A 12,904-nucleotide genomic window follows, 5' to 3' on the forward strand; every position below is an offset into this window, starting at 1 on the left:
TGTATGTGCTCCTCACAGATGACTGTAAGGAATTTTGATTCACTACAACTAGAAAATTACGGGGAATATCCTGTACATTCATCTGACACTTCATTTAACGAATAAATCATTAAATTTGAGATAGAAAAATGAGGATATTTATATTATTATAGCATGTAGACATTGGTTAAAGAATATCGTGGTGAATCAGACATGCTCCTTAATTTATATGGAATGTTACTTAAAACTCATTTAAAGGATTTGTCAGTAATGGATGACCCTGTTATTCACTGCAAAAAAATAATCAAAATTAAAAAAAAAAAAGTTTGCTGCCCCAGACGTAAACTATAGGCCAGATCCATCTATGTATAAAACTCTACGTATTGGTGTAACTGTTGAAGCAATGTTCTCTTTATATACTCCTCCTATCAATTCAGACTGCTCAAATATTACTGGGATATCAATGGATTATGCTAAAATATTCAAAAAGGTAGAAATTAATTTGCAAAGGAATTTCATAAAAAAATCATCAGATATGCACAAAAGTAAAATTGCGTTTTTTGGCGGGAAAGTTATTTGAATTTTAAATGTATCGCTTCAAAAATTAAAACAGAATGTACTTAGCGGAAAGTTTTTGACATTCTTTATAACGATCGGGGTAAAAAAGGGCTAGCTTTTAAGCTCTTTATTTTAAAAGACATTTATACATAATTCTCACATTTTGCGATTAATTACAATATTTGTTTTCATAAACAATTTCGCATTCGATACATTTTTTTAAACATTTTAAAATTCTAAAGTTGGACCCAGAAAACTTTGGAATAGGAAGAATCTAAAATGTTCATCTTATAGATTTACCTGGACCTTGAAAACGAAGTAACTAAGCGAAATGGATCTGCTTTGTTTCATGTGATAATGGGAATGTATTTATAGGGACTGTAAAGGACAAATGAAAAGGGGTATAGGCTGAAACCTGTGAATATCAGGAGCTGAACGATGCCTATAAGACATCTTTCTTATGTTTCTGTCTCGAGAAATTGATATAAAACTGTGTCCAAATGATACGAAAATTCACATAAATACAATTTTGTATAAAAGTAGGTTTTAACAGATCATATTCTACATATACTCAACCAGTCTGAAAACGATTATATCCCACAGGAGCCTGAGAATCTCAGGTTTTCTCCTATTTCTGTCTGTATCACGTGATCAGTATACTGCACTGCCATTGGATGAAGTTATGGTGACGTAATACGGACTATACGGACTATATGTACAATTAAATCTATTAAAAATGCAAAATAAAAAAAATTATAAGAGGGGAAAACCTGAGATTCTCAGACTTCTGAGGGATTTAATCATTTTCAGATTGATTGCGTATTTGCTGAATATGATCTGTTTAATACTACAACTTTTATACAAAATTGCATATAGATAATTTTCGGATAAATTTGACACAGTTTTAAAACAATTTCTCGAGACAGGAACATCAGATAGAAGTCTTATAGGTATTTTTCAACGCCGAAGTTTCTCAGGTTTTATCCTATACCCCCTTTCATTTTTCCTTTATAGTCCCTTTAACCCTATTCCTGCTGGGGGGGGGGGTCAATTTGACCCCCCCTGTAGTTTTTTTTACATAACTCAAAAAGTATTTTGGAAATTTTCTGACTTTTCCTACATACCCAAAGCCCTCCCTTTAGGCCTAAAACCATGCTTTAATACTAACTGCATGAGTCCTCAGGCACACTGTCTGAATGACTGCTTTTTCCTGTGACAAACTAAATCTTTGTTTTGACCCACTTACACTTGTCAGATTTTGATAAAATTTAGTTTTTTGGAAAGCCTTTGACATAAGGAAACGAATTGCACAAGTTTGCGAAAAAAAGTTGCAAATTTTTTGCAAACAACCTGTCAAAGGAATTTTGCACATTTTTAGTTTTTCTTGATTAAAAATCAGATTATTTAAAATTTTGTAAAAAATGTTGCAATTTTGAAATGGCATGGTCAATGGCTTTTCAAAAATGTATAATTTTTCATTTTTTGGACAAATTTTTTTTTGCAAACATTTTTACTATATAACTGTATTTCGCGATAAAAAATTCAATTTTTGCAAATTTGCAAAACATTTTGCAGATTCTAAAAGTAGAGCACAAGAGCTTTCCAATTATGTATCATTCGTCATATTTGGACATCAAACACGGGATTTAGAGGGGGGGGTCAAATTGACCCCCGCCCCCAGCATATCCTGGTTTTCAAGTACCCCAGCAGAGATAGGGTTAACACTTTTATGACAGGGTGGACTTTGAAATGTCACAACAACTTGGCCTTTTATTTTTTCCTACTTACTCATTTATGCATTTTTGCAGTCCAAAGAATTTACATTCTAAAAATTGAAAACTCGTATTATGAGCTTTAATGTTTTAGAATTCTTAATCCTATCTCTGCTGGGGTACTTGAAAACCAGGATATGCTCTAAATCCCATGATTGATGTCCAAATATGACAAATGATACATCATTGGAAAGCTCTTGTGCTCTACTTTTAGAATCTGCAAAAACATTTGAAAATTTACAAAAATTGAATTTTTTATCGCAAAATCCAGTTATATGGTAAAAATGTTTGCAAAAAAAATTTGTCCAAAAAATGAAAAATTATACATTTTTGAAAAGCCATTGACCATGCCATTTCAAATATGCAAAATATTTTGCAAAATTTTAAATAACCTGATTTTTAATCAAGAAAAACTAAAAATGTGCAAATTTCCTTTGACAGGTTGTTTACAAAAAATTTGCAATTTTTTTTGCAAAACTTGTGCTATTCGTTTCCTTATGTCAAAGGCTTTCCAAAAAGCTAAATTTTATCAAAATCTAACACGTGGAAGTGGGTCAAAACAAAGATTTAGTTTGTTACACAAAAAGCAGTCATTCAGGCAGTGTGCCTGAGGACTCAGGCAGTTAGTATTAAAGCCCGGTTTTAGGCCTAAAGGGAGGGTTTTGGGTATGTAGGAAAAGTCAAAAAATTTCAACAGCCTCAGAACAAAACTTTGAGAGTTATGTAAAAAAACTGCAGGAATAGGGTTAACAACTTTTCGGTGAAACCTTGCGACCTTACTGTGATCTTTGCAATGATACTTATCCTCCCTGTAAAGTCTCATTTATTGTGGTTAGCCCTATATTTGTTTTAGTATCTGGGAGTAGAAATTGAATGCTTTGAACCTTCTGATGGAATATGGGGAGGAAAAGTGAATGAAACCTGGACTGGAGTTTTAGGAATGCTTCGCAGGTTTTATCAACTTTATTTTTTTCAATTTTGAGCTATTTTCTTATTTTTAATTGATAAAAACATGCATCTATCATTAGATGATTTTTGTTGGCGCACTGGCGTAATGGAGAAGAAACCAAAGGATTGATAAAAAGTCTACTAATTTCAGCATTTTGCCACAACTTATTTTTTTATTTGCAAAATTGATCGGATCAAAACAATTTCATTTAGGATTTTTTTCAGCAAATTAAATTTGATTTTGGAAGGGAAATAATGTTGTTGGGACATTTCAAAAAAAGACTTTTTAAAAAAGACATTTCATTTTTAACAAATCATGGATAGGACATTTCATAGACAACTCATTTTATTTACAGGACATTTCATAGACAAGAAATCTTTATATATAGGACATTTCATAGACAAGGCATTTCATAGACAGGGTGGAACTTTTCATAACAGTACATTTCCATAGACATGGGCAGATTTTTTATAAACAGACAATTCCATAGACAGAAAAGCATTTTTTAGAGACTACATTTATAAAACTACTAGCTTGGGAACCCAGCGTTATCTAGGTTACTTATAGTTACTCCCGCCGTTTACCTGCACTTGGTTGCAAATTGCGATTTTAGCGATTTATAAAAGTCTACCCACTCAACCTAGAATTTCAATCGCTAAGAACATTTCAGGGGCTCTCCCGAGTTCCCCAATCAAAATTTGAGGCAAATAGGACCAGGGTTCTTGAGTTATGATCGGACAGACAAACAAACAAATAAACAAACAGATATTTCAATATACAGATTATTATGATCTAGGCAAGAAATAGATATTGCAATGCTTGGTTTTATGGAGAGTGAACAAAGAAAAGAAGATTTCACCTTCCTTCATCCAATTGGAAAAGATGGGATGTTCATCATCTCCAAACAAAATCAAAAGAAGGTACAGTGATATTAAGAAAACAATGGAAGACGACATTATAGCAATAGTTAACTGTATTGATGTTGTTACAAAGCAAATAGTCAGACACTTTAACTTGAAAACTTGACAAAACTACGCTTGTGCGACGAACATTTTTAAGAATTCAAGATTTTCGAAGATTTTTCTATTTTCATATTAGTGGATTTTTCTATTTTCATATTGGTGGATTTTTCTATTTTCAATATTAGTGGATTTCCAAATCTGAAAAATATAAATTGATTGACCTCTATTTATAAACCAATTTATGTCTTTAAAATCTATCCATTAATTTGTTCTAGAATAAAGAGTCCTATTGGAAAAGTATCTACGGAGGAATATATTATGATGTTTGGACAGCTCTTCTAGTATACACTGTTATAGCAGGAATATTCAAATTTTATTTACAAAAGAGGTTTTCGTCATTTATTGAAAATCTATTATTTTTTCCCCTAATTTGTTTTAATACTTTGGTTTAAAACGGGGTTAAACACCCGTAAATTGACACAACTAATCTTTTGATTTGACTAATATTCCTTAGCGTTTCTCTTCATTTTTATGAACAAACCCACGAAGAGTTCCAGATCTTCTAAAGTAACAGGTTAATTTATGTTTGATAAATTTACATACTTTGGTATAAAAAATGTATAATAGAGATCGTTAAGAAATTTGTGAACTTATTCATAATAGAAAATATGAGACAATAGACTTTGGGGCGCTTCGCGTCCATCTTCTATTTCAATTGTGATCATTTCTTTGTAGTTTGTATACAAGTTTGCAGAATTTAATTTTTTTTTCGTGGATTTACAAAGTTTAATGAAAATCGAATTTTGTTGGGGGCAAATATCTGAAGTTTGGATAATCATTTTGGTCATGTAAAATCCCACAACAAAATTGGGCCCGATCGGTTCAGCCGTTTTGACGTTTAATGGATACAAACAGACAGACCAACAAAGTAAAAATATGAAATATAGAAGGGATGAAATTTTAAACAGTTTTAATTAAAAATGAGGAAAACCATTACTCCACAGTAACTCGTCATCATTTCATTTTTACCATTTTCTTTAATAAATCTAATTTTCTAATCTCAAAATCTTTGCAACTTGATGTAGTAAACCTTTGTCATTTTAAACTATGAATTCTGATAGATCAAATACTTTTAACTTAAAAAACTCAACTTATTTGAAGAATTTGTCGGAAATGTCTGGACTTTTTTCCTGACAGCTGGCTGGCAAATGTCAATTCTGGATCCTAAACAACTCAGTGCAAAGGTAATTCATGGAGCATATAATCTAGACAGAAGGAGAAGGTAAAATCATTGGTACGACTTTGTGACCTTGTCAGGGAATAGGAAGGGAAATGTCGCTGGTCTAGCATGAGAAAGCCAGTCGCACTGCTTTCCAGACGAGTTCGGTATTACACAGACACACAACACGACTACAGTCAAGAAAATTGTGAACGATGTTCTCAATTATAATTAAGCTTGAATAAACTTTAATCAAATTATAATCTTAACATGAACATTTGGCTTTATAGTGTTGACTTAAATATATATAAATAATATATAACATGTATATTAAACTTATTAAACAATAACAATAAACAAATGTACTCTCCTAGACTGTAGAAATACCGAGATTCTTATGTACTGTATATACCTACAGTACACGCCTTTGGTTCGGTATTACTTACACACACTTTTTTGGTACTTACACACATACATGACGTTTCCGCCTTCCTGGACCTTGTGAGCTAGTTTAGATTTATGCATAAGTATGAGAAATGCAAATTATTCCGGTTAAATATGAAAATATGAAAATTCGAAATAGCTTTTATTCTTCTCAATAACTCTTCAATAAGAGAAGTTTTAGTTGTAAATATAAAATGTTTTAAGGATTAAGTACTTCTTATAGTTTATTCTAGATTTTAGTATTGAGTAGTTTGTTCTAGATTTTAGCATTGAGTAGTTTGTTTCTTGGTATGATGATGTACAGCTCCTATTCTGGAGTCCTAGTATCTAACATAATGGTGCGACGAACTGATGTTGCGGTCAATTCGTTTCAAGAGGTCATGGATACTGATCACAAGGTTAGTTTTTTATCATCACTTTTTTTTACTTTTAGAATATATATATATAGTTTTTAAAAATATTCTCTATTTTGATCAAATTAGCGAGGGAGGGGGTGCAGGGCCGTCATGAGCCCCAAGAAAAGTACCTCCGGGCCTCCTGATACACAAAAGTCCCCCCAAGCTCCGCGAAACCATCTCCAAGCCTCTTGCTACCCTGCCAGCCTCCGCCATTCAGTCTCCACACCCCGCATTTTTGTCTCCAATGAAAGACATTTGGCTTTTACATCCACAAATTGTTTTTCAAATCATCTCAACATGAAAAAAAAAATAATTTTAAATGATGATTTTACTTGAGATTGAGACGTCGGTGTTTGTTTTCTAAATTTCACAAATTCCTTAACAAAGATTAGTTTTATACAACTACAAGTGCGGAACAAATACGTATAAGCACTCCATAATTCAGTGAGAAAAATAAAGATAGCTCCGTCATTATTAATCAGACATAGAGGTATTTAGCATACTGCTGTGAATCGAACATTCGGTTCTGCAATTGACAGTTAAATGCAAAATTTCGCCTTCATTTTTCATTTCTCAAATGTAATTGTTAGGCTTCGCTATCGATCAACATTATAAATATATATTTGTGTTTGCTTAACATTTTTCTAACTCAGTAATGAGGGGTGTGTCTAAATTATCAAGCACAATATTAATGTTAATAAATTAATTAAAAACTAACAAGAAAAGGAACTGTAAGCATTACTTTAAATGACCTGACATGACAGTGACATCCTGGATTCACAACGGTACCCTTTTTAACCTTTGAATGATCAAGGATATCAGAGTTTTCCTTATTTTTCTAAAGCATCTCTCGTAAATGTTAAACACTTTGTTTGGAAGCTCTTTCAAATTTTATAATCCAATTTTAAGGCTTTTACAGAGCATTTTAAAGATGTCTACACTGAGACCTCTGTCTTTAATGATCAGTGACAGGTTCTAAGGGTACGCGTTGTGAATTACGGATATCCTTTTTATTAAATTAAAGATCCCTAGGACGTTATGCTTACAGTTCCTTTCATATATATTTTCATTTTCAGATTGCTACCTACATGGGATCAATAGGAATACATCATACATTGTTTTTCTAAATTATGCTCTTTTCTTGTTTCTTGTTTCATATTAACAATATAAAATGAATCCTAATATTTTCTTTTGAAATCCTAAAACTAACTTCATCAAATGGCATCCTGTCTATATCGGAGTATATTTTTAGTTTTTTATCTCTCATTCAAAACCCGTAAAAAGATAACGTATGAGACCTTAAAACAGTGATAACCAGTAAACTAAAGAAGAGAAAGACGACTTTTGAGCCAAGTTATAACTTTAAAAGGCCAAAGAGCATGAGAAATTGTACAGTTTAATAAAACCCATTTCACTAAATTACTAATTTAATGTGTCAAAAAAAACTATTTGCTTTGTAACAACATCCAATACACTTTAGTATTACTATGATGTTGTCATCCTGTTCCATGGTTTTCTGGCTATCACTGTATCCTAAATTATAAAAGTATAAAATAACAAATACGAAAATCTACATTTATTCGAAATGATTTGTTAAAAATGGGGTTCAGCCAAGGTTTTATAATATTTACGGGAAATATCGACTTCTAAAATATGTCCGGAAAATATCGTCTCCTAAGATATGTCCGGAAAATATCGTCTCCAAAAATATGTCCGGAAAATATCGTCTCCTAAAATATGTCCGGAAAATATCGTCTCCTAAGATATGTCCGGAAAATATCGTCTCCTAAGATATGTCCGGAAAATATCATCTCCTAAGATATGTCCGGAAAATATCATCTCCTAAGATATGTCCGGAAAATATCGTCTCCTAAGAAAGATAGATAAAAAACTAATATGACGTCACTGATTACAGAGGCGAAAGTGTCTGATTACAGAGGCGAGAGTGACGTAATACTATATTTTTATCTATCTATCCTAGGAGAGGGCATTTTCATACATTGAAGCTCATTGCAAGTAACCAACCTTATTGTACTACCTAGCATTTTGCTCAACTACTGCTCCATGCAAGTCATTCACTTTTAGCTAAACATTGTGTGATATTTGAACAGGAATGGATATGGTTGAATCCTTTAAGGTAGAGTTCAAGGTTTTAAAGTTTTATTCTTTACAAACTCCTAAATCCGTAACTGAACTCAGCTTGTAAACTAAACTTATTGCTCATTTTCATAAACTTAGTTATAGATCATCTGAACTTCGCTCATTTTCTTGAACTTAGTTATAGTTCATCTGAACTTAGCTCATTTTCTTGAACTTAGTTATATAGTTCATCTGAACTTAGCTCATTTTTTTTAACTTAGTTTTAGATTATCTGAACTTTGCTCATTTTCCTGAACTTAATTATAGATCATCTGAACTTAGCTCATTTTCTTAAACTTAGTTATAGATCATCTGAACTTCGCTCATTTTCCTGAACTTAATTATACGAATTTTCCTAACTATATAATGTCTTATCTATACAAATGTCGTATCATTGAATTATCTTTCTATGAATTTTCCTATCTATTAAATGTCGTATCTCTGAAATGTCCTATTTCTGAAATGTCCTATCAATGTAATGTCCTATATTTCAAATGTCTAACATGAAATGTATAAGAAATATGATTTGACTTCTGTTTAGATCGAATACAAACTAGAAGAGGTGAAAATCCCATCAAAATGTTTGTTTGCGCGCTTGAAACCCATTTCAATAAATTAGATATTTTTATTCAATTTTACTCATCTTTTTTAATAGCAGTTCGATAAAATAACTTTTTCACCCTACATCGGGCAATATTATGGTGTTATGTATTCCCTCAAAATTGAATAAACCTAAATATATATGTGTAGTCCACGAACCCTGGAATATCTTCAAATATCTTGTATCTAGAGAGTAAAGAAACAAAAGATAGACTAGATTATGTCAGGTACCATTTTTATTAAAAATTAGAACTTTTCGAAAATTTCGAAAAATTTCAAATTTCCAAATTTATTTTAGAAATTCTGATAAAATAGTTACTTTACTGCCAGGAGAAGATTTCGCTAAGCATTATATTAAGAAACAAAAGGTGACTAACTACCCTGGTCCAATAAGTGCATGATCCGAACCGATACAAGGATTTACCAGTCTTTGTAATTGACTTGTACCGACTAGTCTAGACTACCCAGTGTAAAGTTTTTATATAATACCAATCTAGTGTAATTGTACCAGTGGGTCCACGCTACACTTCGTGTAAGAACCCAGCAGGTTTTTATATGATACCAGTCTAGTGTAATTGTAAAGGTGGAACCACGCTACACTTTGTGTAAGAACTCAGCAGGTTTTTATATAATACCGGTCTAGTGTAATTGTACCTATGGGTTCAAACTAAACTTTGTGTAAGAACCAAGCAGGTTTTTATAAAATACCAGTCTAGTGTAATTGTACCGGAGGGTCCAATCTGCACTTTGTGTAAGGACCCAGCACGTTTTTATACAATACCGGTCTAGTGTAATTGTACAGGTGGGTCCACGCTACACTTTGTGTAAGAACCCAGCAGGTTTTTATATAATACCGGTCTAGTGTAATTGTACCAGTGGGTCCAAGCTACACTTTGTGTAAGAACCCAGCACGTTTTTATATAATACCAGTCTAGTGTAATTATACCGGAGGGTCCAAGCTACACTTTGTCTAAGAACCCAGCAGGTTTTTATATAATACCTGTCTAGTGTAATTGTACCGGAGTGTCCAAACTACACTGTGTGTAAGAACCCAGGAGGTTTTTATATAATACCGGTCTAGTGTAATTATACCGGTGGGTCCAAACTAAACTTTGTGTAAGAACCCAGCAGGTTTTTATTTAATACCAGTCTAGTGTAATTGTACCGGTGGGTCCAAACTAAACTTTGTGTAAGAACCCAGCAGGTTTTTTATATAATACCTGTCTAGTGTAATTGTACCGGTGGGTCCAAGCTACACTTTTTGTAAGAACCCAGCAGGCAATAATTATAGACATTGTTACTCTTCTTTCTGCAAGCCTCTTGTACTTTCTGAAAAAAAATGCATCAAAGGGATGCGTTTTTGCCACTAACTCTACTATTGTAATCCCAATATCTTGCAATCCTATGTCGTAAACCTTTGATGTTTCAAACTATAAATTCTGTTGGATCAAATAGTCTAATCTAAAATAATATTATTTTGCTCCCAACTTTTTTACATCAGTTTTTTTTTCAGGGTAAGTGCGAGTTGGGGAGAAGTAAGACCCCAATTAGTTCCAGCGATTTGCCATATGCGTTCGCAGTCAACAAGGAAGGGTTTTTAAATATCAAAAACAATTTAAAAACAAGGTTTGACCAGAACTGTTTACATGACTTGAAAAAGGTTTATGCCAAATTTTGAACGTGAATCTGAGTAACAGTGTTGATTATATCGTTTTTTCTTTAATAAACAAAAATAAATTTGCTAAGATCCTTTCTTGTCAATCGTTCACAAATCTGCGAGTCAATTTTGTAAAAGACCTTGAAGTCCGATACATCTTTTAACCCAGTTTTCGGGTTGAGGGTGACGGAGTTATTCAAGTTTTTCAAGCTCAAAATTAAGTGCAGAGTTGGGTAAAAGAAAAGTATTTTCTTTTAATTGTCTAAGAAATAAGTATGAAATAAGTATGAAAGTATGAAAACTTTAAATCACGGACACTACTTTCATTTTCAACTGAACGATTTTTTAGTGCATTGCATTATATATATAAAAAGTTTTTCTAAATCTTTACTGTGGAAAACTGTTGGAAAAAAGCATAATATTTTTTTTATAAAAAAGTTTGTACACAAAGTGAGAAACAATTACAATCGATTTTAGCCACTCAACTTTCAGCTCGAAAAACTTGCGTGTCATTATTGTCCGTGATCCTTTCTTAAACAAATGATGACAAGATAACTGGGTCCTTTGAAATTACAACTATGCTAGTCCCATACGCCCACTCAGCTTTAAATGAATTTGTTATGTTATAAGTTTTGCTTTTGATGGGTTAAACAAAGAGATGTTAATTTATAGAAAACAAATTGTCAAAAAAATGTAAAATGAAGTATTTAACCCTGATTAGAATTACCCGATGGAATCCCAACTAAATGTAATTCTTCAAAAAACTGACGAAAGTGGAGTTCTTCAATATATCAAGAAATCTAAAATTACAAGGTGACAAGATAAAAATTAATTCATTCAATCATTTGGTGTACTGTCCTGGTTTGTCTTGCATAGTTTTTGATTGTACTGTACAGCTTCCTCTAGCTGCTTAAAAGTCGGCGCGTAACTTGAAATGAACCGGAATTTACAGAAGCACGTAAGTAAACTTTTCCAGTCTTTTGAAGTTCTGATCATCATTAAATCAGGCATGATTGATAGACGTCAGATCCATTAACGTCCCTTGGGACAATTTAGCATTGATCTTTGTCAAAACAAATTTCATCTTTAAAGAGACTGTAAAGGAAAAATGAAAGGGAGTATAGGATAAAACCAGAGAATCTCAGGCGTTGAACGATACATATAAGACATCTATCTGATGTTTCTGTCTCGCTCTAGAAATTGATATAAAACTGTGTCAAAATTTTACGAAAATCTATATTTATGAAATTTTATATAAAAGTTGTAATATTAAACAGATCATATTCAGCAAATACGCAAACAATCTGAAAACGACGATATCCCACAGAAACCTGAGAATCTCAGGCTTGCTTTACAGTTCTTAAATGTCTAAGGCTACAGAAAAGTATAAGATAGATACAAAAGTAAATTCAAATAACAACGCGTAGCGATACTTTAAAGTCGACCCAGCTGTAGGGATAAATGTGCCCATGTATAATTTACAGGCTAGAGGATGCGGAGCGTCTGCATTGCACTGAATCGATTGAATTTAATCGACTTGATCATGGCTCATTTCGAGGCTTCTTCACTGTTCTTGGGGGAGGAATAGGTATGTAATGTACCAATAAGGAATTAAAAATATTTATTAAATTTTGAGAGAATTGTTATCCCTGCATTTTTATTCTCAATCTAATTCTACATTTAGGAAGTTACAATTTAGTATATTTATTTCATCCAAAGAATTATTTCTGTTTAGTATGTTCCCTGTGTTTCCTGGCTGTAGAGATTTGTGTTAGGTCATACAAGAATCAGGAATAGAGGCGTTTTTACCCAATGGGATGGGGGGAGGGGGGGGGGGAAGTTTATAATTATTTTAAGAAGCTGATCCAACATGGTTTTCTAAAAAATTAATTTGGTCTTAATTTTTGTTTTGACCATATTTCTGATGTCAGAGGAACGATTTGGCACACTTTAATAAAAATGTTTGAATTAAAGGAAGGTAGGGTTTCCAGTCGTAATTGCGTTACGCGTAATTACGCGTAACGAAACGTAACACTTTCTTTCACTTACGCAGGAGCATTACGCGTAATTACGCATATATTACGTTTACGAAAGAAAGTCTAGTTTCGCGTAATTAAGGCGTAATTACGCGAAATTACGTATTACGTAACAATTCCGTAATAAATAAAGTACATATTAATTCTCAGAAATAATTATAGCGGGACAGTATGTACTCAACCCCCCCCCC

The 12,904-nt window shown here is 32.6% G+C and overlaps 1 protein-coding gene and 1 long non-coding RNA gene across 2 annotated transcripts; both read left to right on the forward strand.

Moving 5' to 3' along the window:
- The first annotated feature begins 321 nt into the window (after positions 1-321).
- On the forward strand, positions 322-10,898 carry LOC111708282 (uncharacterized). The gene is made up of 12 exons (XM_023481603.1): positions 322-469; positions 3,163-3,260; positions 4,055-4,178; positions 4,496-4,794; positions 5,382-5,464; positions 6,144-6,281; positions 7,358-7,382; positions 8,393-8,418; positions 9,171-9,247; positions 9,319-9,388; positions 10,534-10,613; positions 10,847-10,898. The coding sequence occupies exons 4-12, from the start codon at positions 4,752-4,754 to the stop codon at positions 10,896-10,898; spliced, it is 594 nt and encodes a 197-aa protein (XP_023337371.1). The 5' UTR covers positions 322-469; positions 3,163-3,260; positions 4,055-4,178; positions 4,496-4,751.
- A 504-nt stretch (positions 10,899-11,402) lies between these two features.
- On the forward strand, positions 11,403-12,463 carry LOC111708300 (uncharacterized). Its single transcript, XR_002766625.1, has 3 exons — positions 11,403-11,490; positions 12,162-12,265; positions 12,413-12,463. It is a non-coding gene; the product is annotated as an uncharacterized LOC111708300 (long non-coding RNA).
- The last annotated feature ends 441 nt before the right edge of the window (positions 12,464-12,904 follow it).

Source organism: Eurytemora carolleeae, unplaced genomic scaffold (genome assembly GCF_000591075.1).
Source record: "Eurytemora carolleeae unplaced genomic scaffold, Eaff_2.0 scaffold784, whole genome shotgun sequence".
Classification (NCBI taxonomy): domain Eukaryota; kingdom Metazoa; phylum Arthropoda; class Copepoda; order Calanoida; family Temoridae; genus Eurytemora; species Eurytemora carolleeae.

Coding starts and splice junctions, on each gene's coding strand:
- LOC111708282 (XM_023481603.1), top strand. CDS start 4,752: ATGAACAAACCCACGAAGAGTTCCAGATCTTCTAAAGTAACAG. Junction 7,383..8,392: donor TACCTACATGGGATCAATAG/GAATACATCATA, acceptor ATATTTGAACAG/GAATGGATATGGTTGAATCC. Junction 9,389..10,533: donor ATTATATTAAGAAACAAAAG/GTGACTAACTAC, acceptor TTTTTTTTTCAG/GGTAAGTGCGAGTTGGGGAG.